Source organism: Artemia sp. Qi Xiang Cuo, chromosome 17 (assembly GCF_049724085.1).
Source record: "Artemia sp. Qi Xiang Cuo chromosome 17, ASM4972408v1, whole genome shotgun sequence".
Taxonomy (NCBI): domain Eukaryota; kingdom Metazoa; phylum Arthropoda; class Branchiopoda; order Anostraca; family Artemiidae; genus Artemia; species Artemia sp. Qi Xiang Cuo.
Genome location: NC_142810.1, coordinates 23,390,647 through 23,414,811, shown reverse-complemented (window position 1 = coordinate 23,414,811; position 24,165 = coordinate 23,390,647). Strand labels below are relative to the sequence as shown.

The window sequence follows — 24,165 nt, the reverse complement described above, 5'->3', positions numbered from 1 at the left end:
GTACGGGCAACTTATTACAGTGGAGACAGGAGCTCGAGAAATTACCTCTGCCATATAACATTTGGTATTTTTCCGAATTTTTTTTCCAAACTTCATAATCGTATTTTGTTTTAAAAAACTGAAATCCGATACTTACTACTACATCAATTTTGCTCTTATTCTAACACAAAAAATACCAGGCGCTAGATAGCATTGCTATTTTTCGACACTAGCGCCAGTTTCCACTCTTGTAAGTTGCTTATGAATACCCTTTCTTGTTTTGGTTAATATTTACCACATCCGTTGACGAACCCTAGTTTTGAATGAAAAGGCTGATATATGTCCCAAGTTTAATAGACAAGAGTCTAATAATGTTTCGGTACAAAAGTCAGAAGAATTATGAAAATCAAATATACTCTGTTTGCATTATGTATCTAATTATTTTCCTGTTTTAACCCCAAAATAATATGTAAATCAGAAAGAAATGGGAGAAATGAAATCGAAGCAAGTTGGCTTCAATGAAGAAGAAGAAACTAAAACAATCAAAGCTTCATACACAATTTCCGATTAAAATCCTATAGCTATTTTTGCTTTTCTAGCTTTAGCCAAACTAAGAACAATTTCAGTAACGATTAATACTAATACCCAAGAGAATCTGTTGGTCCATTTATGTTGGCGCAATATGAATTAGAAACTTAGGATTAATGATTCAAGATTCTTAGCCTGAACGACAACAATGTCAATAGCAAAAAAGATTAATTTATTTCTATTTATTTATATGATAGGGTGCCAAGTTTTCTAGAAAAAATTGTTATTCATAAACATCTTCATGATCACCAACGTAGCGAACGATATCAGCTGGTCGTAGTAAACGCTCTGCATCTGCATCTGGGATCTCAAAACCTAAAATTGTACATATTGTGACAAACTTATATTATAACATACTTGTGACTAAAATATTATGACAAACGCAACAGTCCAGTGTGAAAAAATGCGCAAGGTCAGGCTGTTTTTACAGAGGAGCAAATCTTGCAGAAAGACTTCTTTCCCGTACATGGATGGAACTCATCTTTTATGGAAAGTTACCCCACTCCGTCTATCTGAATCATAGAATTTAGAAAATAGATAAGTAAGTAAAAACAGTACAAAAAAAAACTCTTGGGGATTTTCCCAGAAAGGGATTTAGTCCTTTTCAGCATGGGTTTCTCAAGAATTTAATATGCATATTTGTGTTAAACTTTTCCCATGTGCTTACACTGAGTGGCATCATTGAACAGTTCTTTATGGAGGAGAATGTCTTACAAGCGCCATTCAGAAACATTACGAACTAATAAAACTTAATAACGAAACGCCTGCTGTCTAGCTGCTACATATAGCTGTAGAATTTCAATACCTAGATTTTGTCTTCCGAAAATTGCAAATATTGTCTGAAAAATTATGAAAATCGAAAATTTTACCAAAAAAGGACAGAATGTAAAAAAGAACCGATAGGTCAGAAGCTGAACAATATTTTATTGTTTATTCATACTTTGAGTTGTATCAGGCAACAACTAAGGGCCATGGGGAAGATAATGATTTTTACATCTCTGTCTTCCCCATGGCATTGGCCACAAACAAGAAAACTTCCAGACATCTACAATAAAAGCCTTTGCATTTTATTTCTAGTGTCACCTTGCTACCTTGACTAAAACTAACAACTGCAATAAGTAATAACTGGAGAGGGTTGCTATGTATCAAATACTCAGAAAGCTTAGTTTGGGGGTTGTCTGGACTGCTGGCTATGTGATAAAACTATCAGGAGGAATTGGTTCTTATTTATCCACGTTTAGTTCATGAAGAACAATTACACGGTATTATTTGCGTAACTAATGCCGAGCAAATTTCAGTTTTAGAAAAGAAAAAGCTTAATCAAGCAACGGCGCTTGAATTACATTTTTAGAATACTTAAAGTTGTCCTAAAGGCAATTATTACATTTTATCACTTGATTACTTTACAATGATGTTGCCCTTGTTACCATTGTAACCAATGAGGTTACAATGATTCAACCTAAATCTATTATTTTTGTACTGGCCCAAGTTGCAAGTTTCCGAATTTAAAATCCTATTAAGCGTGATATAAGGGATCCATTCACGAGAAGGGTTACAATTGTTACGTTGATGATTGCAAAATGACATAGGAATGTATCCGAATATTTCTTTGAAATATCTAATGAAACATAAAACAACCACATTATGCGTTCATTTTTAGTCTTAAATTGCAATTTTTCTAGTCGGTAATATTTTTTCTTATCATGTATTTAAAAAAAGTGCTTAAATTCTTTTAAAGGGTTTTAAAAAACTTTTCCAATATCTTTTTTGTTGAAATTTGGACGGGCCCCTTTATTACCAAGTTCATGTTTTCCTTATTACAATCTCCATTTGCCTAAATTCCCTCGGGCCTTTTTAATTTTGTAAAGAAAGAGAAAAAGTCCAGTTCCGACCATGGACATATGAAAGGAGATGATTACCTGTCCTCTTTTTTATTCTACTTTAAAAAGAATTACATTTATACTAATTAAATATTCAGCATTTCGTTGACTGCAAATATTTTTTTCATAGCATGTAGATTTTTTTTACGTTAATAATTTTCACTTATTGTAGAAGCTTTTTAAAGAGATAAAAAGTTTCAGGAAATTGCTTGCACCAGGAAAATTTTGGTGATATATGTCCAGAAGACCGTAATAATGATACACATGATGGTGAGAAGGCTGTGAGCACAGTCTAATAGCAAAAAAACTGGCACAGGAAAACGCGAATATTTCATTTAGTTACTTATTTCTGGAAACGAAGGTTCGAAGATTTCTTCACCGCCTCTTTATGAAAATTCTAAATATGGTCTAGATAACATCAACGGAACACAGCACAATGCTGCTAAGGGACCTTATAGTTTCCTCACTTCTATAGAGAGTATATTTAGAATATATGAAATTTTAGATTAGATATGAGACTGTTAACGCAGATTTTCTAACTTAACAATCAGAAACATTACTACCAGCCATAAATAAAAATTTTAAATTTGTTTCTATTTCATGTTTTATATTATCGTCGTTGCTACGAAAAGAGTTGGTGAAGTAATTTGTTTCTTCTTCATGTTTTTTTTCTTTTCTTCTTCTTTTCTTTTTTCTCAACTCTGTCTCATCATGTTATGTGAATGATGGGTGTTCAATAAATAAATGATTTATTTATTATGTATTCCTTACCTTAAAATCACGGTCTAGTTACCCCAAAATGCAACTACTAACTAAATAAATGCCACGTTATTCATTTTGGCATTTTAGGGATAAACTAGAGAGAAATCGCCCAATGACAGAGCAAGAAAACTATTTTTTTTCAATACACCATAGGAAAATGGGGTTCCCAATAGACTGCTATATTTGTCGTTTCATAAGTAAAAGTACTAAATGAAAACGTGGATTACAAATAACTTAGCATCTTATACAAATAACTTACCATCTACAGGAAAAAAAACAACCAACCCGTTTTCACGAACTATTCACTGATTGGACAGGACTGCCCATGGTTGAGTACTTTTTCAATATTGTTCAAAATTCTTCAAAAATTTTCAAAATTCCGCCAAATCCTCCCCCCCCCCCCCGACAGCCCACAAACTAAATATCAGCCTAACTACATACAGTGTAAAACAAGCCCTCCCATTCATAACTTATTCCCCACAATTTAGTAGTTTCGAGATACATTACCCTTAGATATCCAAGATCATCAAATTAAAATATTTTTGGCCCTCCAGGCCCTATCTTAGGTCAATGCACACCTAAAAACTGAGATTTAAGATTTTTATTTTGCTTCTTACAAAATAATGTTCTTACGAGAGTACTATATTTTCGACAGAGTCGCCGAGTGGACCAATGAAAATACATACCCAAAACTAGTCGGCGAAATTTGACAATGGTTTTCATATATAACAATTCATATAATAACAATTTTTTGATTCCCGAATACAGCTACACCTTCTTAAACTGTTTGTATGTCTTTGGCTTATTTTTTTGCTGATCTTCCACCCACCTTTCTTTTTTTAATTTGGCACTAGCTAGTACCAAAAAACTGTGTAACTAAATGTGGAACCCTTTTTGAATTCTGAATTTTTCCGAATTTTTAAAGATGTATATGGATGTGTAAATTTTACATTCACCAATTCAAACAATACGATTCCATTTTACTGTCCTTGTTACTTTAAGGTTTGTCCTCAATAAAATCTTTTTTTTGTACTTTTTCAAAAAAGAAAATTGCACTAAGCGTAAAATATGAGATAGTGAAAGCACTTGCCAATAAATTGATAAAGACAATGTGTAGTATTGTCAAAATAATATAAAATGAATTCCTTGAATGTGTTAAGAAATGGGAAGGCACAGATTTATTTCAAGAAAGATCCACATTGACCATGGCAAGATACTATGCATCCTCTGTACAGACACACACATAGGTTTTTTTCGAGGGGGTGGGGGTGAAAAACCTTTTTATTTGATAATTTAGACAGAAAGTGCCCAGGAATTCAGGGGGTTTGAAGGTGCACAGGACCTCTTATTCGCATCCGTCTTTGTACATTATTTCATTCATTATTTAAACAGTGACAAAAATCCTCACCAGTTTGAATACCAAAAAGGGTAATCCAACATTGATCTTAGAGGCTCATAATTTAAAAGTCTTTCCAACTGGTAAATTTGAATATTTTTTTTTCAAACTAAAAATTTTAAAGATCGACTTTCTAAATTTTACATTCAAAGAAGTATTCTACATCGCCACCTACTTTAAATAACCCCAAAAAATCACCTTATTTACGACATCCTAATAAGAAACAATTAGATACGACCTCAGATATTGATTCGTTTATGAAGGATTCATGAATAAAGTGGCACCAGTCCATAAAGGTTACTTTTGAGATACAGGCCAACGGGGTCAAGCGACTAAGACAAATTCCCCTTCTTTCCATTGGATATCTCACTTCCCTCAGCTAACATTGTTTTGCTACGGTTTTTTTTTGTTTTTTTTTTTTGATTAATGAGAGTCACAAGATCTTAGAAATCACTGATCTAGAACAGGAATGCCTAAATTCAAAAATTTTCTGCCAAATAAAGTAGAGATGATTTTGAAGAAGTACTCGTTAATGTTCAAAGACTACTGATCAGAAAAGAATAATCATTGACCTACAAAACAGTCTGAGAAGTAAGGTCAGAATCATTTTTATCAAAAGATGTTCTTCTGTCAAAACAGCGTAAAAGCTTAGCCAGGTTAATAAAGCTAAGCCAGGCTAATACAAAGGATGATCTACTTCAATATTCAGCCTTATTTACAATCCCTCCCACTCACAGTCGCATTTATGGGATTTTGTGTGATAACTACAAAAAAAAACACAATAAATAAAAAAATTATTTGCCAAACATAAGGAGTTCAGAAGAAATTTTGAAATATCTTAAAATTGCAGATGGAGATGCATCTCCATACCCTCCATTCACAAGAATCCTCTTCTACGTACATTCATAGCTCCCCTTTCCTCCCAGAAGCTTTTTAATTTTCATTTATGAAGCCATTTGTTAAATCGACGGAATAAAATTACTAAGACAAAATTTTTTTTAATTGGACTAAGGGAATCTTTTACCATAATTGAAAATAATCTTTTCCCATTAAAGAAAAAGATTTTTCCTTAATGAGAATCTTTTCAATACACGTGCAACCTTGAATTGTCAAGAAAATAGCCAATTATTTATCAAAAGGATAAAAAAGGATAAAGGTCCTACAGAGCCATTGCTGGAAGATACGGCATCATTGTCCAACCATGCTACGGAGGGGGTCGGACATAGGACCCATTATGTATCAAGGGACGAAAGAAATAATTCAATCCAATTTTAAGACCATTCTTTAAGTGTATCCACCGAAAAACTGCCTCAGTGAAAAAGACATCAGAGATTAATTGCTGAAATATCACAAGGCAAGTCTTTAGTTCAGAAATGAAATCACATAACTATGACCAAGGTAAGTATACAAGAGGGTGGGACTTAAATCTCGTCCCCCGCCTTCCGAAATATCAAAATCTTAATGAATTGCTCTATATTGTCTTTTTTTTTTTGTTTCTCTACAGCTCCCTTATTTTTTGCGTGTTTTTTCGGAGTTTTTCGCATCTCCTTGAGACTCCTTGAGACAAATACTCTGCTATAGCTTTTCAAATATCTTTGACCAGAATACAATGGAGGAATAAATAGAACTCTAAAAAAGTTTCACAAAAAGAGCTGGTAAAATTTAACTTTACCTAATTGTTTCCACTGTGACCACAATTTTTTTCTAACAAAAAGGAGCACAAGACATACTCCTTATTTTGGTTTTCCCCTGTTTAACATACGACCGAGTCTAAAACTGACTATTTTATCAGATTTTTCTAATCAATGGCATGAAATAAGGGGGGGGGGAGGCTGATGCTTCCCTATATTAAAAAAAACTTTGTTAGGGTATTTTTGAAAAAATATATTTTGTTCCCACTTTAAATTCAAGCAAATTGATGCCACTGGTTTTACTGAACATCAAAATCTAAAGAAAGGAAAGAAAAAAGGATTGATAAATCTTTATCTAGAATTTATGTGGCTAGCCAAGTTATAGACTTTAGCCTTGAGATCCAGAGTTCAGAGAGTTATAGACTACAAAGACAATTCTACTTATAGCGTTGCTTAAACTCTACATATTTACAATCTATAAATGCTATAGCCTATGGTGCAAACTCCAATTATAGAATCATATACTAATAAATTACATAGTTGGATAAATCTAAGCAAAGTCAATATCATCACGGTAATTCCTTAGTAACTGCTAGCTGCTCACAACAGTAAGAATTTTAATCCCGTCAAAGTGAAAAAAAATCCAGGCTTTACAGCTATCCCAATTTCAGATTTAAGATAGAATATTTTACCTAAGTTTTATACATATTCAATAGCAACATAATTTGCTGATCCTACAAAGAATTGTGACACTCAAAAGAACTGTTTTAATTCAAATTGAATAAAAAAAAAGACCTCACAAGTATCCACTTAAGAATTTACCATTGAATTGGATATCATACAGTTTTTAAAGTTGAACAAACTAAAGAACCATCATTCTCTTTGAGAGATTAGTTGTTTTAATTTTTTAAAACTCACCAAACTCATCCTCCATTGCCATAATAACTTCAACATGATCTAATGAATCCAAACCAAGGTCATTCATGAAATGTGATTCAAGGGTTAGCTATAAAAAGAATTTCAAACTAGCTTTGAATACCATATGAAGAGTCTAGAGGCCTACTTAAACAACAAACGCACATTAAAAAGAAAAAGGCAAAATTAAAAAGAAAAAGTGCATAGCTTGAGGTATTCCTCAGCAACACTGAAGTTATATGAATTGTAAAAAAAGAACAAAAATATTTGAGAGGTCTCAACCTTTTAGATAATTTATAATTTTTTTAAGATAATTAGATAATTTTATTTAAAAAAAAAAAAAAACACATAACATTTTTGCTGCAACTACTAAGAAAACCCCTAATGGCTTGTTTGGCAGCAGGTGGGAATCTTCTATTTTAGATATTCTAAAAAATACTATTTTATCTTTTCTACTTGGTAATAATACTAAATCCACACATATACAACAACCATTCTACTTAAAAACACATACATAAATTCTATTCTTTTGCAAGGAAGTCTTTTGTCTGCAGCCTTGAAGGTTACCAGATGACTTGCATTTCGAATCGCAACCGGTATTATATTCCATACACAGGGAGAAACATTTCTTATTACAAACGAGCCTCTAGTCGTTTTAGGCACAAGCAATGGGTAAGAACATATTTCATTTTGAACTTAGTCAAATTGACATCTTTTATATTTGTCGCGATTCTCCATGTGTTTTAGCATAGATTGTGTGGTCAAGAACATTTCAGCATAAACTTAACAAAACTAACATCTAAGAAAAAATTCTTACATTACTTAAATATTTTTTGTTTGTATTAGTTCCTACTTATATAATCTGTTTTGATATTTAAATGTTATTTATTTTACTGATTTCAAATAATTAGATGTTGGATGGTAGTTCATCCTTCTTTTTTGTTTTAGTTTGTTTTCAGTTTAGTTTGTTTCTCTTTGAATTTTTTTTCTTTGTTTCTTTATGTTTGGCTCTCTCTTTTCCTCTGTGAGGCTTGCAGGGGGAATGTGATGCCAAATTTGTCTCCTTTTTTACTCAGATTTTTTGTTGTTGTTGAGTAAGTGAACTCCAAACTGAAGTACAGCAAAACAAAAAGTCATCCAGTCACACCAGAAATGTGGCCACATATTTTAGAAGCAACCAAACTATTCAAAATTGCTCTATAATACAATACAATATATTTTGGAGTAAACATTCAACAACAGATTGTTAATTTGCTAATATTGCAGTTTGGTCAAAAAGCTCAAATCTGGCAATAATGAATCCTTTACCCATGAGGTCAGCAGCTTACAAAGTTAGACAGAAGATCCTTGATTTATAAGGCTGGGGGAGAAATAATTTAAATTAAAAAGAACTACTTGTAAACATACTTCTTTTCAACAATCTCTTTAGTAGTTTATAGAATTGAATTACAAAACAAAAGCTAATTTTATATATTTGTAAAAAAGATAAATTATGAACATTTTCTGAAAATCCAATCCAATTTTGAATTAAAAAGGGACAAATCTTGGAGCTCAATAATTAACTATGCAAAGCCCAAGAGCAGGAGGAGGCAGGAAACCTTCAGACCTTTTCTAATTGTTTAGTTAAAACCTCTTCATGTTTCAGCCAATGATAATTTTGGTTTGTATACCATCAACAAGTTTACCTTATTATATAAACAAATTATGATCAAACTTGTTGATAAAATCAAAATGCAGCAAGACTACAGTACCAATGTATCTCAGTCATAATTTCTTAAGTTGAAGAATGTTCAATTTCCAAACACAAAATTTGGTATTGACCAATAAGAGTCAAAATTTAAGGTGATTTTTTTTATTAAAAATTGGAATAGCAGTTTTCCTATCTGCAAAATCAATCTGACAAGAGATAAAAAGACTTAGTATTTGCAGCCAATACTACTACTACTGCTAACAACTGACTACAGAACCAAGCCACCTGAGGTCAACACAACTATACATGGTTCTCCACCATTTGCAGCCAATAACTGGGAATAAACTAGGGTAGACACAAGGTTTTCAGACCAATTTCTTATCATTTCAATCTCTGGTTCTGTAGTTTAAATGTGATGTTAAAATCAAGGAAGAAAACAAATCATTCATAAATCTTGGCTTTTTAGTGACAGTTATGCCAACAGTGTGGTTTGGACATTATACTTTCCAGAAATATTGATACCAGCTGGCTCAAAGACAGTACACTATGAAGTCAATGGGTTAGTATAAAAAAAGGGTAATGTACAGCACAGCATACCTTATTTGGATCCACCTTATCATACAGCCTTAAGACAAGAAATACCCTTTCTTCAATAAGTTTTAGACTCAAGGGTGGTCCACCTCCATACTTTCTCAAACTTACTTGTGTCTGAAATAAATAAAAATAAAATCCTTAAAACGCACCTTATCAGCAGTGATTTTGTCATATGCCTTGCACACATTCATTACTCTCTCCTGAATTTCTGGAAGTGTTAGTTGGATTGCCCCTGCATAAGTTCTCTGCTGAACAGATCTTTGATTGATCTGAAAGAAATTGAGCTATTAAGAGCTTTTGCAACCAAGGGGTGATGAAGAGCAGCATTGAGAAGGAAAGTAATGAACAAGTACAGAGGATAGAACTAAATAACTTAAATACAACTCTTCATTTATTTACTTGTTTCTGTAAACCTACTGTACCCTAAAGGTCTATTTTATTTACCCTACATTCCATGAATTTGCAGCAATTTATTTTTGTAATTTTGACTTTCAATAGCCAATTGCATTCAAAAGCAATTTGCATTCAAAAGCTCCAATTTGTCCTTTTAAAGATATGGTCTTTAGAACATTTCTTAAATTTGTCCTTATAGATATGGTCTAGCAAGATTTTTTTTTTGTAAGTTTGGATGTTCCAACACCATTCAACTATTTCAATAAGTTGCTACAATAAGCTCTGTTGAACATTGGTTATCATCCTTCTAATCCTGTTTAATATTGCTTATGATCAAAATCTAATTTAGTTACTTTAAAAAGCTAGATGCCACCACTTGTCTCAAGAAATCTTGGTTTATATGTTTATAGTCTGATTAAATGGACACATCTTTTCATAAAAAAAAGCATTATGAAATGTAGCCAAAATGCTACAATTAATAGATAAAACCAGATTATCCTTAAGTATCTAAGCTTTTAGCACCACAAAGGTCCAATCTTTCAATGAAAGATTATATGGTTTTTCCTAAAGGGAATGTTGAAAGTCTCAGGCAAGGAATTCACTGACTAAAACTAGTTTGAGGGAGATTGAAAACTTTGTTATGGCACTGTTAGCATTTTTTTAAATCAAAGGGTGATAAGAAAATAAACATCTAAACAGTTCAATTCAATACACAGTATAGCAGTAGCAATGTGAAATGAAAAACTGGTTGTAATTTAACACACCAAATGACCTAGCTAAAGAAAAAGTCCAAATAGTAAAGTAATAGTGAAAAGTGAGATGGTACAAACCAAGCACTGGAAAGAACACTCTTCAAACACAGGAATGCATCAATAGAAATTACTTGATCATCAGCTGAGCTTCTAATGGAAATAAACCTTAGGTGTGTTATACCTTACACAGTAGAATACCAATTCTATGATATTTTACAATATTATCAATTTTAAAACTTTTAGTAGTCACTGGGGGCGTGTTCCTGGTCTGACGAAAAGTTAGTAATATTTACTATTTCGTTCCAGGTGAGAGCAAATTAACAGCTGCTGGAACGACCGAAAATTAAATTCGTATTAAGTTATAGTGAGTATGGTCAACTAGCATATTTACTAAATTAACATCTGTACATTCATCATCAAAGTGGGAAAAATGGAGGCAAATGACCAAATTTAAGTCAAGGCAAATGACCAAACTAATGAGTATGAGGAATGTGAGCCCTTGTGTAGGGAAAATGGTGGAACTGCCATTGTGAAAAGAAGTAGTGATGGTAGGAAATGATGTTAATAAACCATTCCAGGTTTGCAGTCAATTTGTATTAAATTTGAAGTAAGTACAAATTAAATTGCATTTTGCACCGGGAACACACCCTGGATCAGAGTTAAGTAAATCCCAAAAAGCTATGATGGAATCAGCAAACCTTTCATCTAATTTTTAATATAAATTCAGCATATACACAGGTAACAGCTGAAGGAAAAAATAGATAGCATCTAGTGCAATCAAAACAGAACCTGACACACTGGATTTTACTTAGTGGAGACAAGAAATAAAAATCATGTAGAAATTGTGTAGCAAGCAAAATTCTCAGTTGACTGACAAATAACTGCTGTACAGGACCTAGATATTAAAATCAAGAATGCAGTTAAACAGTCATTTAGTGAATTTAAAGAAGAGTTCAAGAAAGACATTGATGCCAAGTTCAAGGACGTGGAGAATTGTATTACTTCGCTTGAAGAAGCCCCGGGGGCTGCTAGTAATCCTGATCTGTTACAAAAGCTAATCAAATCTCAAGTAGAATCTCTTAAAGATGAAATGAACCAGCAACTCGAGAGCCACGGGAAAAAATTGATCACTGAAGATAGAGACAAAAAAAGACGCAAATTAAATGTTCTAGCATTCAGAGTATTGCCGCAACCCGATGATGAGACATTCATTCGTGACTTCTTATGTAACGAATACAGACTACAACGGATAGCTGTAAAAAATGTTCGCCGCCTCGTCAGTCCCAATAACTCCAGGAACGAAAATGATTCGCGTAAGGCGAGCCCCATTATTTTTTCGGTTGATGAATTAAAAATTAAGAAAGTGATCCTGCAAAAGTAATATGAGAGAAAAGGGCCAGGCCAAGTTCAATTTAAAAATGATTTTTCAAAAGCCGAATGTATAAAGAGGACAAAGCTATATGAAGTGCTTCATGTACGACGAGCTAATGATGAAAAAAAACTAGTCATTCGAGGCAACAGAATTGTTCCAAAAAACGTGCCCACCTCCACAGCACCAGCTGCAATGGACAAGATCTAGATAATTCTCAAAGAAATATAGATAGTAGTGTAAATAGCCCTGTGTCTTCTAATGTTGAAATAAGTACTATTGATGAATAAAGTGAATCTTTTTACAGTGCGAGATCAGTAAGCTGTATTCTTTCCGAGCAGACTGTTTTCATGAGTGACGTTTCAAACCACAGCAGCATAGAGTCTGGGGAATGTAATGATCTGGATAATAGCCCAAATAAAAGTTGCACGCATTGGATGAACAATGGTCTGAAAGTTGTCTTCAGTAACGTAGATTGTTTAACGTCAAAGCTCCATGAGATAAAATATGCCGTTTTGTCGGAAAAAGCAGACATTTACGCTTTCTGCGAGATTAAACCTAAATGGACTAAACTTCTCTTGGAGATACCCAGATCCAGATACCCGACTATTCCTTGGTCACCAGCTTATCTAGAGAAGGAGGAAGAGGAATAGCCGTGTACATCCGAAGCTCTCTGAAGGTAGGAAGCATTGATATTAATTCAGATTATGAACCATATATTGAACAAGTGTGGATATCTGTCCTCCTGCCTTGTGGGCCATTTTACATTGGTTGCATGTATAGAAGCCCCAGTTCCCCTAGCCTTGAATCCTCTTTACTTGCTATGAGTACTTCAATTGATATTGAAATGAAGCTACAAGGAAACATAATTATTGTTGGTGATTTCAATCTCCCAAATATTCAATGGGTCAACGGATTCGGTTTTTCTGAAAATAGTTTAATAAGACCATTCCTGGAGTGCCTATTTAATCATTCTTTGTACCAGGCAGTTAACGTCCCGACAAGATATAGAAATAGCCAGAACCCTTCGCTACTTGATCTACTACTAGCAAAAGACCAAGAGTCTATAATAAGCATCAAGCCCCTACCACCATTTGGAGCTAGTGACCACATTGTCATACGTTGCAGTTTTAGACTGTATCCCCAAAGACTAGAATTTACAAAACACGTGTACACTGATTACAGTTTAATTCGTCAGGAACTGACTCAATGTGATTGGTCTTTCATTGACAATACAGATGTGGAAGAGTCATGGACAACTACGAAAAGAATATTACTGAAGGGTATTGAAAATCACTCTTCTACGAAATGGAAAAGGAAACCAATAACCCTCCCATATATTACAAAAGAAATAAAAATGGCTAGGAACAGAAAAAAGAAATACTGGAAGCTGTACACAAAGAATCAAAACTAGGCTGACTATTACACAAAATATAAGCAGGCGCGTAACAAGCTTAGAAGTCTCTCCAGAACTACCACCGAGAAGTATGAGAAATCAGTGGCAGCTGCAACAAAAACTAACCCTAAGAAATTTTAGAGGTATGTGTCATTGGGTAAGCCTGGAAGGCATTCTGTCACTCAATTTGTACAAGGTGAATCAAAAATCTGTGACCCAAGGGAGATAGCTAATGCATTAAATAAACAGTTCATTTCAGTATTCATAGTTGCAGATAATGCCCCACTTCCAGACCCCCCACAGTACGAAATTCATAAAAGTATGCCACCCATCAATATTACTAAAGTAGATGTAGAGACTCGACTAAAGAAAATTAACCCAAATAAATCAACAGGACCTGACAGAGTGCCCCCTCGGCTTTTAAAGGAGACATATGCAGTACTATCACATCCTCTCACCCTACTATTCCAAAAGTCTCTAAATACTAAATCTATTCCACAAGATTGGAAGGAAGCTTAGATTACACCTGTTTATAAAGGAAGCAGCAGAGATGAAGCCAGCAACTATCAACCAATTAGCCTCACCTCAGGAATGGGAAAACTTCTTGAAGGCATAGTTAACTCAGCCATTATTTAACACCTAAATACTAACAAGCTACTATCTCCTAGCCAACATGGCTTCTGCCCCAGTCGATCAGTTGATACTAACCTCATTGATGCTTACGAGCATGTCACAGAACTTATGGACACGGGATCCCCAGTTGATATGATATTATTAGACTTAGCGAAAGCATTTGATAAAGTATGTCATAGGAGGCTAAATTCTAAACTCCACACAATAGGCCTCCACGATGAAGTCATAAATTAGACGATGCAATTTCTTACCAACAGGAAGCAGGTGGTAAGAGTATTTGGGGATGGTGGATCAATTTTCTTCTCAGAATCAGCAGATGTAGAAAGCGGAGTACCCCAAGGCACGGTTTTGGGCCCAACTCTATTCAACATCTATATTAATGATGCATCTTCAATCATAAAGAATAAGATTTGCTTATATGCTGATTATTCCAAAATAATCAGTCCAATTTATGACCCCCAAAGTACCAAAGACATCCAAACAGATCTCAATGTACTCTCAATGTGGGCAAAAACCTGGTGACTAGAATTTAATATCCAGAAATGCAGGGTCATACACTTTGGAGCAAACAACCCTCTCAGCCAGTATTTTATGGAATCCAATTGTGGTTCTAAACAACCACTTACAACCAGTCACTGCGAAAAAGATCTGGGAGTCTTGGTTGATAACAAGCTCAAATTCAACTTACACACGCAGTCTGCAGTAGCCAAAGCCAACCAAACTCTACTACTGCAGAACGTTCTCTTTATTATACCGAGAGTTTGGTTGGCTTTGGCTACTGCAGACTGCGTGTGTAAGTTGAATTTGAGCTTGTTATCAACCAAGACTCCCAGATCTTTTTCGCAGTCACCCCTTATGCATTTCGTTGCTCTCCGCTGCACCGATTCCAGAATTGATTGGTCAAGCTTGTTAACTGGCGTGGCAATGGACATCCCAAATTCTAATTTTGGACGGATGTCCAGTGGATGTCCATTGCCACGCCAGTTAACAAGCTTGACCAATCAATTCTGGAATTGGTGCAGCGGAGAGCAACGAAATGCATAAGGGGTTTTCAAAATTTGCCATATTCTACCAGACTCCTCAAAATACCAGAGGCTCAAAATACCATCTCTCACATACCGACGTAAGCGAGGGGATGTATTGATGACATACAAATTGATCTGCAACCACAATATCATCCCTGACTTATTCCAGTTAGATAGTTCGTCAAGAACAAGAGGGCACTCCCTGAAGCTCTACCGGAAACGCGCTAATACCAGACTGCAAAACAAATTTTTCTCCAACTATGTGGTTGGCCTATGGAATTCACTGAGCCAGAATGTAGTCGTGTCCCCTAATACTGAAGCCTTCAAGTCAGCTGTTGACAGAGATTGATGCAGCAAGCCATGGTACACAGTTTGGGATGCACCCAATGAGCTGAGTAACCATCATCATTGACTGGCATCTACAGGATTCGTCCTTATTGCTGGCTAGTGCAATTTAAGGTAATTTTAAGGTAATTGACACTGATGGATTATTGTCACTTTCAACTGAAGAGTAATTTGTGATAAAGAAAAAAAAATTCAGAAGTTTTGAAAGAGCTTGAACCCAAAAGGTGTCAGATCAAAATAAAAAGTAAACTATCATTAAAAAAAATTGATAAAAGGTTTATAAACTTTTAACTTGGATAGTTACAAAAACCCAGGATAATTAACAGCTCTAGCCTGTCCACTTCTTGCCCAGCCCAAGCAAGGAGCTTGGAAGTTGTGGATCAAAGACCAGAAGGATCAATACAGGACACTAGCAATATGTAAGGTAAGGTAAAGAACATGGCATTGAATTTTGTAGTCCCTACTGATGGTACTGACATCTGTTTCATGGCACTTCAGCTGGGAATCGTAATAGGGAAAAAAGTGACATTAGAGAGACATTATTGGGCAACATCTTTTCAGCAGTTATGGTGTTGATATACTCCAGGATAAAAATTGGAGCCATTCTGGATCAAAGCCAGCATTCAAAGTGCTGGAGTTTTATGGATTAAACCTGGATAGCAGGAGAGTTTATACATGTATTTTGTATATTATATTCACACAATGGTTTTGTGGGCAAGAGGCTGCATTTTCAATATGGGAAAAGGGTGCTTTAAAGATAAGGGATTGTAAACCTGCAGTTTAGCATTATTGGCCATGGTGAATGGTGTACTTTTATTTTGATAAACTATTTTTAATCAGCAATGTCTCTGCAGGATCCTTCTCCATGTCCAATATAAGCTTGTTTTCTAAATCCCCCCCCCAAAAAAAAATTGAATAGTTAACTTTTACTGTTAATAAACATAGTAACACTATAAATAAAATTAGAAGAACCAGTCATTATTTTCTCACCAAATTTAAATAAATATCTTCATTTCAAAACTCACATTTTACTTTTCATTTCCTAGGGGCAATTGGAAGGAGTGTTATGTGGGGGATTGTAAACATCTAGTTGAGGATTTTTAAAGATAGAGAATTTAATAGTACCCTGTTTATGGTTGCAAGCCTTTTCACTCCAGATATGGTGCAAAAAAAGTTCATTTTTAGTGCCATATTGCACGAGGTTCTAGGTGTTTACCCCTGCAGAAAATACCCCCCCCCCCATGGAAAATAAGGCTTTCTAAATTTGAGAATTTTGTTTGAGTTTTTTTTTATTTCTGTAGGGGAGGGAGGAATTTCGATACTTGTGTATTATGCGCCACTCATTCAAGTTTACACTGTGTAAAATTTGCAAACACACCAGTTTTTATGTTAGTTTCTTTGTTGCTTTAGAAATAAATTTGGGCTATAAAAATGCATATTAGGGGGGAGAGAATAAAATTTAGCGGGTCTGCATACAAAATGTGTTTAGTACAAGTATTCTGCACATTAGATAGATAGATACAGAAGTGTATTTTAAAGCCAAATAAATGGCCATGAACATAGCAAAATAACATAAATGAAAGGCACAAATAGCATAAACTTTGATCGACAATCATCATAAAACACTTAAATGAAACAACACATTAAGCTAATAATAGTACTTATTACTTGGAAAAATGGTCATTGAAAAAAATACTTAAGACTTGGAAAAATACTTAAATGAAACATTACATTTACTTTATACTGGGATTTTTTTTTTTTTTTAGTTAGCAAAATTTCCAGATGCCTCACTATTCTTCTGTATTTTTTCAGTAGTCACCTAGAAAGAACTGTTTTCTGACTTCAAACTGTCCATATACTTTATCCTCCCCCCCCCCCTTATGCGCACATATATAGCCCAAATTATATATTTCCCATGTATTCTGTCACTTCTCTTTATGTTGTCTTGCACTAAGCTGAAAAAACTAATGAAGAAACAGGTTTGTTCTTGAGTTTTACACAGCATAAAGTTGAGTGAGTGGTGCATAATACACAAGAACCAAAATTCCTTCCCCTATGAAAAAAAAACTCAAATAAAACTCTCAAATTTGGAAAGCTTTATTTTCCACAGGGAGTATTTTCCGCGGGGGGGGGGGGGGGGTATTTGCCAGGGGGTAAACGCTGTCCAGCATTGCAAAATATGGACATCTAGTTGAGGATTTTTTAAGATGGAGAATCTAATGGTACCCTGTTTATGGTTCCAAACCTTTTCACTTCAGTGATGATGCAAAAAAAGTTCATTTTTAATGCCATATTGCAAAATGGCATGGTCAGAAGTAATTTATACAAAGTACCCAGATATATTTATGGTTGAATTCCTCTGAGGTAAAAATAAATATCAGTTGATATTCTCAAATTGACTATAAAAAAAAATTCATTTATTAGGCAGGTTTTAACAAAACGTATTTTTTAGATTTTGCTTATTAAGGGGTTTGGAATGGAGAATATTCAAGAAAGGGATATAAACCTCCAATGAAGAATTTTCAACCATGAATCTTTAGTGGTAACCATTTTGTTCCCATTTTTTCCATTCTAGAAATAGCACAACAATTATCATATGGCCCTGTATTATCAAGACAAATTTAGAAAAAGCATTAGCTTACAAAAGAAACCATAACAACTCTCTACAATGTTCCAGTGCTCTCTTAGCACAAAAGAAAAAAATGACCCATCAGCCATGCACAGGCTAAAACACAATATTCACAGCTTTCCGAATTGGAACTGCTGGGTACATTTGGAGTTGTTTCCATTTTTAGCTAGGTAGAATATGAACACAATACTTAGTGAACCTTTTTATGGTCTGTCCTTTTACACTGCACTTCTTCTTACATGCTAATAGAAAACAGTTGCCAAATTGTATAAACCACCATAAAACAAACATAAATACTTACTAATCTCAATTATAAAAATGCATTGCTTTACTTACCCTTCCCTTTTCCTGATGGATGACTATACAGCCCACTATAAACATTCAAACTGTTTTTAGAATCACACAACTCTTGTCTTCCCACCAAGTGATTAGTATTTGCAGTAGAATAAAAACAAAGAAAAATATGGTTTGAGTATATAGAGTGGACTGTATATTTATCTGTTAGAGGGAGGAAATAAAATGAAGCAACACCCTTTTAGGAATGGGATAAGTAGGTGCTAATGATTGTTTTGAGGTAGTTTTCAGAATTCCTGGTAATCAATTTCAATTTCAGGGCTCAAAATAAAACAAAATTTACCAAGGAAGTGACTAGTAATAAATGGAAAGAGCACAAGGGGGGTTTCTCTGGGCACCAGTTTCTAGTAATTAAGAGCTAGTATTCACACTGGCTTGCAAGGTACTTCTTGATCTCATTGAAGTTTGAGCCCTAATATTATAGCTCAAGTGTGTGTCAGTATTTAGGAGTTGAGAGTAGGTTAGCTTTTTTGAGGAGCAATGGGGGTTTAGAATAGGTGATGGGTGGGGTAACTAAAAAAAAAGAAAAAAAAAACAACAAAGGAACTTTACCCCTACCCCTAAATATATCCAAATCAGGGTATATATTTGCACATCATGGGGATAAAATTCATTTGTGATACAAATGAAAGCTACATTTAGATTCAGAATGTAATTTTGGGTATATATTTGCACATCAGGGGGGTGGGGGTATATAATCTGTTAATATATAGGTTTTAAGAAATTCATAAATTTCTTAAAACCATATTTTTCATTACAGCTAAATTATTTAAGAATGGCTAAGAAGAAAGTCATCTAAACAATATAAAATGTATCAAAACATATAAAATGTTTTGTTGAAAGCATGGCTTTTTTGTAATTTTTTTTTTCAAGTTTGAAAAAGAAGAAAAAAGAGGAAAGAAGTGATGATAAAGGTTCTCCCCTTGGATAATATGTTAACTAGGATCATTATACTTATTATAAAGTAAGAACTGTTTTCTTAACATGTTTCTTATGACCATGACTAGTTGTAAATTTACACCCATACTCTACAAACAAATTTTTGTAAAGGGTGCTCTGTTTCAGGAATGATTCAAAACTGAATATTTGAAAAAAATGATAAATATATTAAAAAAAAAAACACACTGAAACAAGTGAAAATGAAGGTTAGCTGATTGTAAAATGTGTAAACTATGATTATTCTGCATGAATTGTTTTCTTAAAATGTTTCCTTCTCTCCAGGTAGTTCCCTATGCTTATTACCTTAAATTTCAGCTAGGAGCAATCTAAGGATTTCTCCTTGTAGAGCTCTGGAATGATGACTAGTTGTATGCAGGTTCACTGGTGACTGTTATTGCAACTTTAGCCCTCAATAACTTATAGGTTAAAATGGCATCTCCTCTTTTTCTCCTGTAAACAAGTGTAGGGAGATTCAGCTTTGATAGTTTTACACGGTAAAAAAGCTCTTGCAAGCCAGATATCATTTTAGTATCATGTCTCTGTACATCTTCAAGAACTTTTATGTCTTTTTTAAAATATGGAGAGGCAAGAGACATTCCAACTTCAAGCTTAGGATGCACAAGTCCCTTATAAAGAAGACTAATGACTTTAAGGGAACAAAAGGAAATAGTACGCCTAATCAGTCCCAAGGACAAACTAGCCCCAGCAGCAGACCTCTTAGCATGAGTGCTGAATTTTAGTTCATTGTCAATAGTGACACCAAGATCTTCCTCATTATTTATAGAGGAGAATGGGTAGCCTAAAAAAAAAAATAAGAGCAGCAAGGATTCAGTTTGCCAAAGTGAATGGTATGGCACTTGGCAACATTGAATTCAAGAAGCCAGGCCTCAGCCTATTGGCCCAGCAGTTGAAGATTAATTTGTAGCAGGGAATGATCTTCACAGGACAAAGCTGGTCCAAGAAGCTTCAGGTCATCTGCATAAAGAGTTGATTTACTGCTGATAATGGAAGGAGCATCATTGATGAAGATATTAAATAGTGTAGGATCCAAGAGACTTCCCTGAGGAAGTCCAGTCAGAACATGAATCAAGGAAGAAAGAATATGATTACATGAGTTGTCAAATAACTGAACACACTGATTACACAAATAAAGAAAATCAAGGATCCAAATCAGGGATTTCTCTTCAATCTTTATTGCATACACTTTAATTGCAAGTCAATTGTGACATACTTTGTCAAAAGCTTTGGAGAAGTCAAGCAGAATCATATCAACAGGCACCCTAATATCAAGCAACTTGGTGATGTGATAATATGACTTGAGGAGATTGGTGTCAACAGATCTTCCAGAACAAAAGCCATGTTATGAACTGTGTAAAACATTGTTTGCTTCAAGGTGTTTAACAACTGCAGAGTTAATTACTCTTTCAAGAACCTTAACAACTGCGTATGGGTTGATAATTTTCAGCAAGGTCCTTTCTACTGTTTTTAAAAATAGGAATGATAAGTGCAGTTGCCCAGTCCTGGGGTAATCTAGAGAATTTAATGATAAATTGAATAGCAAGGAAAGAGTTTGACACAAAACTGTATGACATTCATGTAGGATATGTGGGTGAATTCTGTCTGGGCCCAGTGGTAGTATAATTTACTTAATTAACTCAAGTTTGTGTAAATGAAACTTGCTCCTAATGCAAGTTTATTGGATCAACCTATTTTGCCCCCCCCCAAAAAAAATCCTGGATTCACCCCTGTTTGGGCCAGCAGATTTATTCAAGTTGAGGGATGTGAGTTCCTTAAGAACTAAAGTATCTGTAATCAGAATTGATTCCATATTATGTGATATATCACATAAAAGAGGTGTAGGATATACAATACTGGAGTTGGATAAAAAACAGAAGAGAAATATTGGTTGAAAATTTCAACATTCAGTTCAGGATCAGCAACTGATTTCCTATTGAGCAGGATATCTGGGATTGTACATCTGCTGCTACATTTTTGAGTGGCATAATGGCAGAAAGATTTAGGGTTATCCCTAACTTCTTCAGCAAGTTTTTCTTCAAACCTTCTCTTCAACTCCTTTATTTGGTTTGTTGTTTCATTACAAAAGGATTTGAAGACTATATAATTTTCTGAGGTCTTATTTATTCTATAGCAATTCTATGCTCTGTGTTTATGATTGATTAGCTTGCTTAATTTAGTGGTTAAAAATGGTAAACTTTTTGCCTGTTCTACCTGAAAAATTCTGGTGCATGACTTTTCAAAATTGAGAAAGTCCATTTTTACATTTGACCAACTCTCTTGAATATCATCAGTAATAAGCATTTTCCAGTTGACTTTGGCAAGTTTACAAGTTTATCAGAGACTATTTGGTACTGTTGTACTAAACAGACTGAGATGCATGATGAAAACAGGTTTACAATGCCTTCTGGGATATAAACAAAGGCAAAAACTGTATTTAAATTCTTGTTTTTTTTAGTTTTGAGGGGGAAAAAGGTACCTTGGTTAAATTACATATTTAATATATGGTATGCTTTGCCCCCCACCCCCCTAATGTGCAAATATATAGCCCAAATTTGTTTCTAAACTATTATATATTCATCCTATTTTATTTCATTAGCATTAACCAAACTAGCACTATATAAAAGAGTTTGTTTAGTAAAAACAGTACTGACTACTTTGTAGTTTACACATTTTTGTTACTTAGAGGAAGGTTGTTTGGTAGGCAGACATAGCTCTGAAATAATTACTACATGGTTGCTATTACGAACAGGTGTGGTTTTTACATTCTTAATAAGTAGGCTAGGTCAGGGTTACTGAGTAGGCTATAACTAGATCAAGTATGTTGGAGACTTGACCTTCTCTGTAATGAGTTGGTTGGGAGATTCTTTGACAGAGGGAATTATCAGAGAACCTTTTCAAGAAGCATGCCAACTAAAGGTTATATAACAAATTCTTTTCTAATTGGGTGATGAGTCTATGGGACTTGTTAGAACAGGACACAGTCTTTTCAGCCAGGGTTGAGTCATTCAAATCATCAGTTGACAAGGAATGGTGCAGGAACAAGCCCTGGCGATTAGTTTGGGATCCATCTGATCAGTCAGCACACTATCTTCACTGACTAATGACTACTGGATCATCATATTACTAGCAAGTGTGACTTAAGGTAATTTTGTCAAGGTAAAACAAGCAACAGGGGGTGGAACATGTGGGAAATATATAACTTGGCCTATATATTTGCACATTAGGGGGGAGGGGAGAGGGGCAAAGTATATTGAAGCTTTAGTCAAAATGTGTTAACTACAATTACACTATTTTACGTATTAGGCGCCATTGAGGTAGCCTAAGAATTGCTTTGTTAACATATCCTCAATAACCCCTAATCTATAACTTTATTCTGATTTCAGCTCTTTGATAAACCTTAAAATATAGCCAATTGTTTGAGATTTTGCACAAAATAAAGAGGCAGGCTAGCCCTAGGCTGAATTAAAGGATGATTAGGCTGAATACATTACTAAAAAAAATGCATGGCAGGACTTGTGCAGGGGGGGGGACCTAGAAATTTCAAATACTAATTCTTAATGTGCCTCTGTGTCACCCTAGGTTTAAAGAAGCTGCAAACAGATTGGCCTACCTTTACTTGACAGCATGTCAACTGATTTTGAACAGATGCTAAATGTGACAATAAACAATGCTGGAATCCAGTTGCCAGCACCTTTGGAGCTGCTTTGCTCACCAAGTTAGGTGCAGTTGCAGAAACAAGTCTGAGAGTTTTGGAAAGAGCTCTCATGATTTTCGATTATTCTTTTCTTAATTTTTAAATAGCGCAAAACGGCGATTTTCAGGAGGTTTCAGGACGATATAAGTTTTCCAAGTTTTCCACTGTCAAAATTGCGTGTCGTAGCCTCCGCAGTCTACGCTATTTTGATGACTTTTGTGAAGAACAGCGTAAAACCTTTTTTATGTTTAGAGAAATCAAATTTTACTAAGCCGTACATTTTTTTGGTCGATTGGTATTTTTTTTTTTTATATTTCTTGGTTAGAAATTCATTTTAATGCTCAAATCCTTTATAAAAGAGCACAATGGTTAAGCATAAATAATAAGCTGGCAGTAAGCTCTGTTGAACGCAGGATTTGTCTTCTTTGTCTTTATCAGGCAAAGTTGACCAATTATTGTCCAAACGGCCTGCCAGTCAGACGTTTAAACAAGGTGATGTTGGTTTATTCACTCCGAAGAGCATAGCCAACCAAACACCATTTAGCATTAGGCGTTTCTTGGGATTTTTAGAACTTTGTACTCGTGTATTTTTTGGAATTTGAAATCAGACCCTTATTAGTAGACTGATTTCGCCAATTACAATACTTAAACTAGTACTGTAAAACAAATAAAAAAAAATTGAAGAAACAACAAAAGCTGGATGGCGTTGGTTATTTATCAGTCTAGCCACCGTTCCTACTTTTGTAGATCACTCATACATTTTGGTTCCACCTTGTTAAAGTGTGCTTTTATTCTTTAATTTTCAAGCACCACTTGGCCAGCACTTGAAGACAAAAGTAGCAATGTGTGATCTATCACTTTGGTTGACATTAGGTTCGTTAGATTATAAAATTGTTTGAGGCAGTTAAATTATTTGTAGTTAACCACACATACATCATTTTAAAACTTGCTCTTAGTAGCTAACGAAACCACCATAAGCTTCATAAAATGATAAAATGTCCTAATTATGATCCGATCTATCAATTTGTTAAAACACATCCAATACGAGTATGCTTTACATTCTCGGAAGAACCATTGCTCGTGGAGCATTTTTTTTTTCCATTTGTTCTATCACCTCTGATTTGAATATGCTACACATGTCTGGATCCATACTTGTTTCAGGAGAATCACAGAGGTCAAATGA

The 24,165-nt window shown here is 34.5% G+C and overlaps 1 protein-coding gene across 2 annotated transcripts; it reads right to left on the bottom strand.

Annotated features, from left to right (window-relative positions):
* Positions 1 to 722: 722 nt before the first annotated feature.
* On the bottom strand, positions 723 to 23,118 carry ND-ACP (NADH dehydrogenase (ubiquinone) acyl carrier protein). 2 transcript variants are annotated; one of them, XM_089103757.1, is made up of 4 exons: positions 22,899 to 23,118; positions 9,439 to 9,549; positions 7,155 to 7,242; positions 723 to 882 (listed from the first exon to the last, which is right to left on the bottom strand). In XM_089103757.1, the coding sequence occupies exons 1-4, from the start codon at positions 23,052 to 23,054 to the stop codon at positions 791 to 793; spliced, it is 447 nt and encodes a 148-aa protein (XP_088959883.1). In that variant the 5' UTR covers positions 23,055 to 23,118; the 3' UTR covers positions 723 to 790. The 2 variants fall into 2 exon arrangements, with proteins under 2 accessions (XP_088959883.1, XP_088959882.1); XM_089103756.1 differs by lacking the exon at positions 9,439 to 9,549 and adding an exon at positions 9,585 to 9,704 and having other exon boundaries at positions 22,899 to 23,100.
* Positions 23,119 to 24,165: the final 1,047 nt, after the last annotated feature.

What these genes read in the sequence shown, in the direction of transcription:
- ND-ACP (XM_089103756.1), bottom strand. Translation starts at nt 23,054, where the DNA reads ATGAGAGCTCTTTCCAAAACTCTCAGACTTGTTTCTGCAACTGCACCT. An exon ending in ACAAAATCACTGCTGATAAG is followed by an intron (nt 7,243 to 9,584) that starts GTGCGTTTTAAG and finishes TTCTTTTTATAG; the next exon opens with CTAACCCTTGAATCACATTT. An exon ending in GGCAATGGAGGATGAGTTTG is followed by an intron (nt 883 to 7,154) that starts GTGAGTTTTAAA and finishes GTACAATTTTAG; the next exon opens with GTTTTGAGATCCCAGATGCA.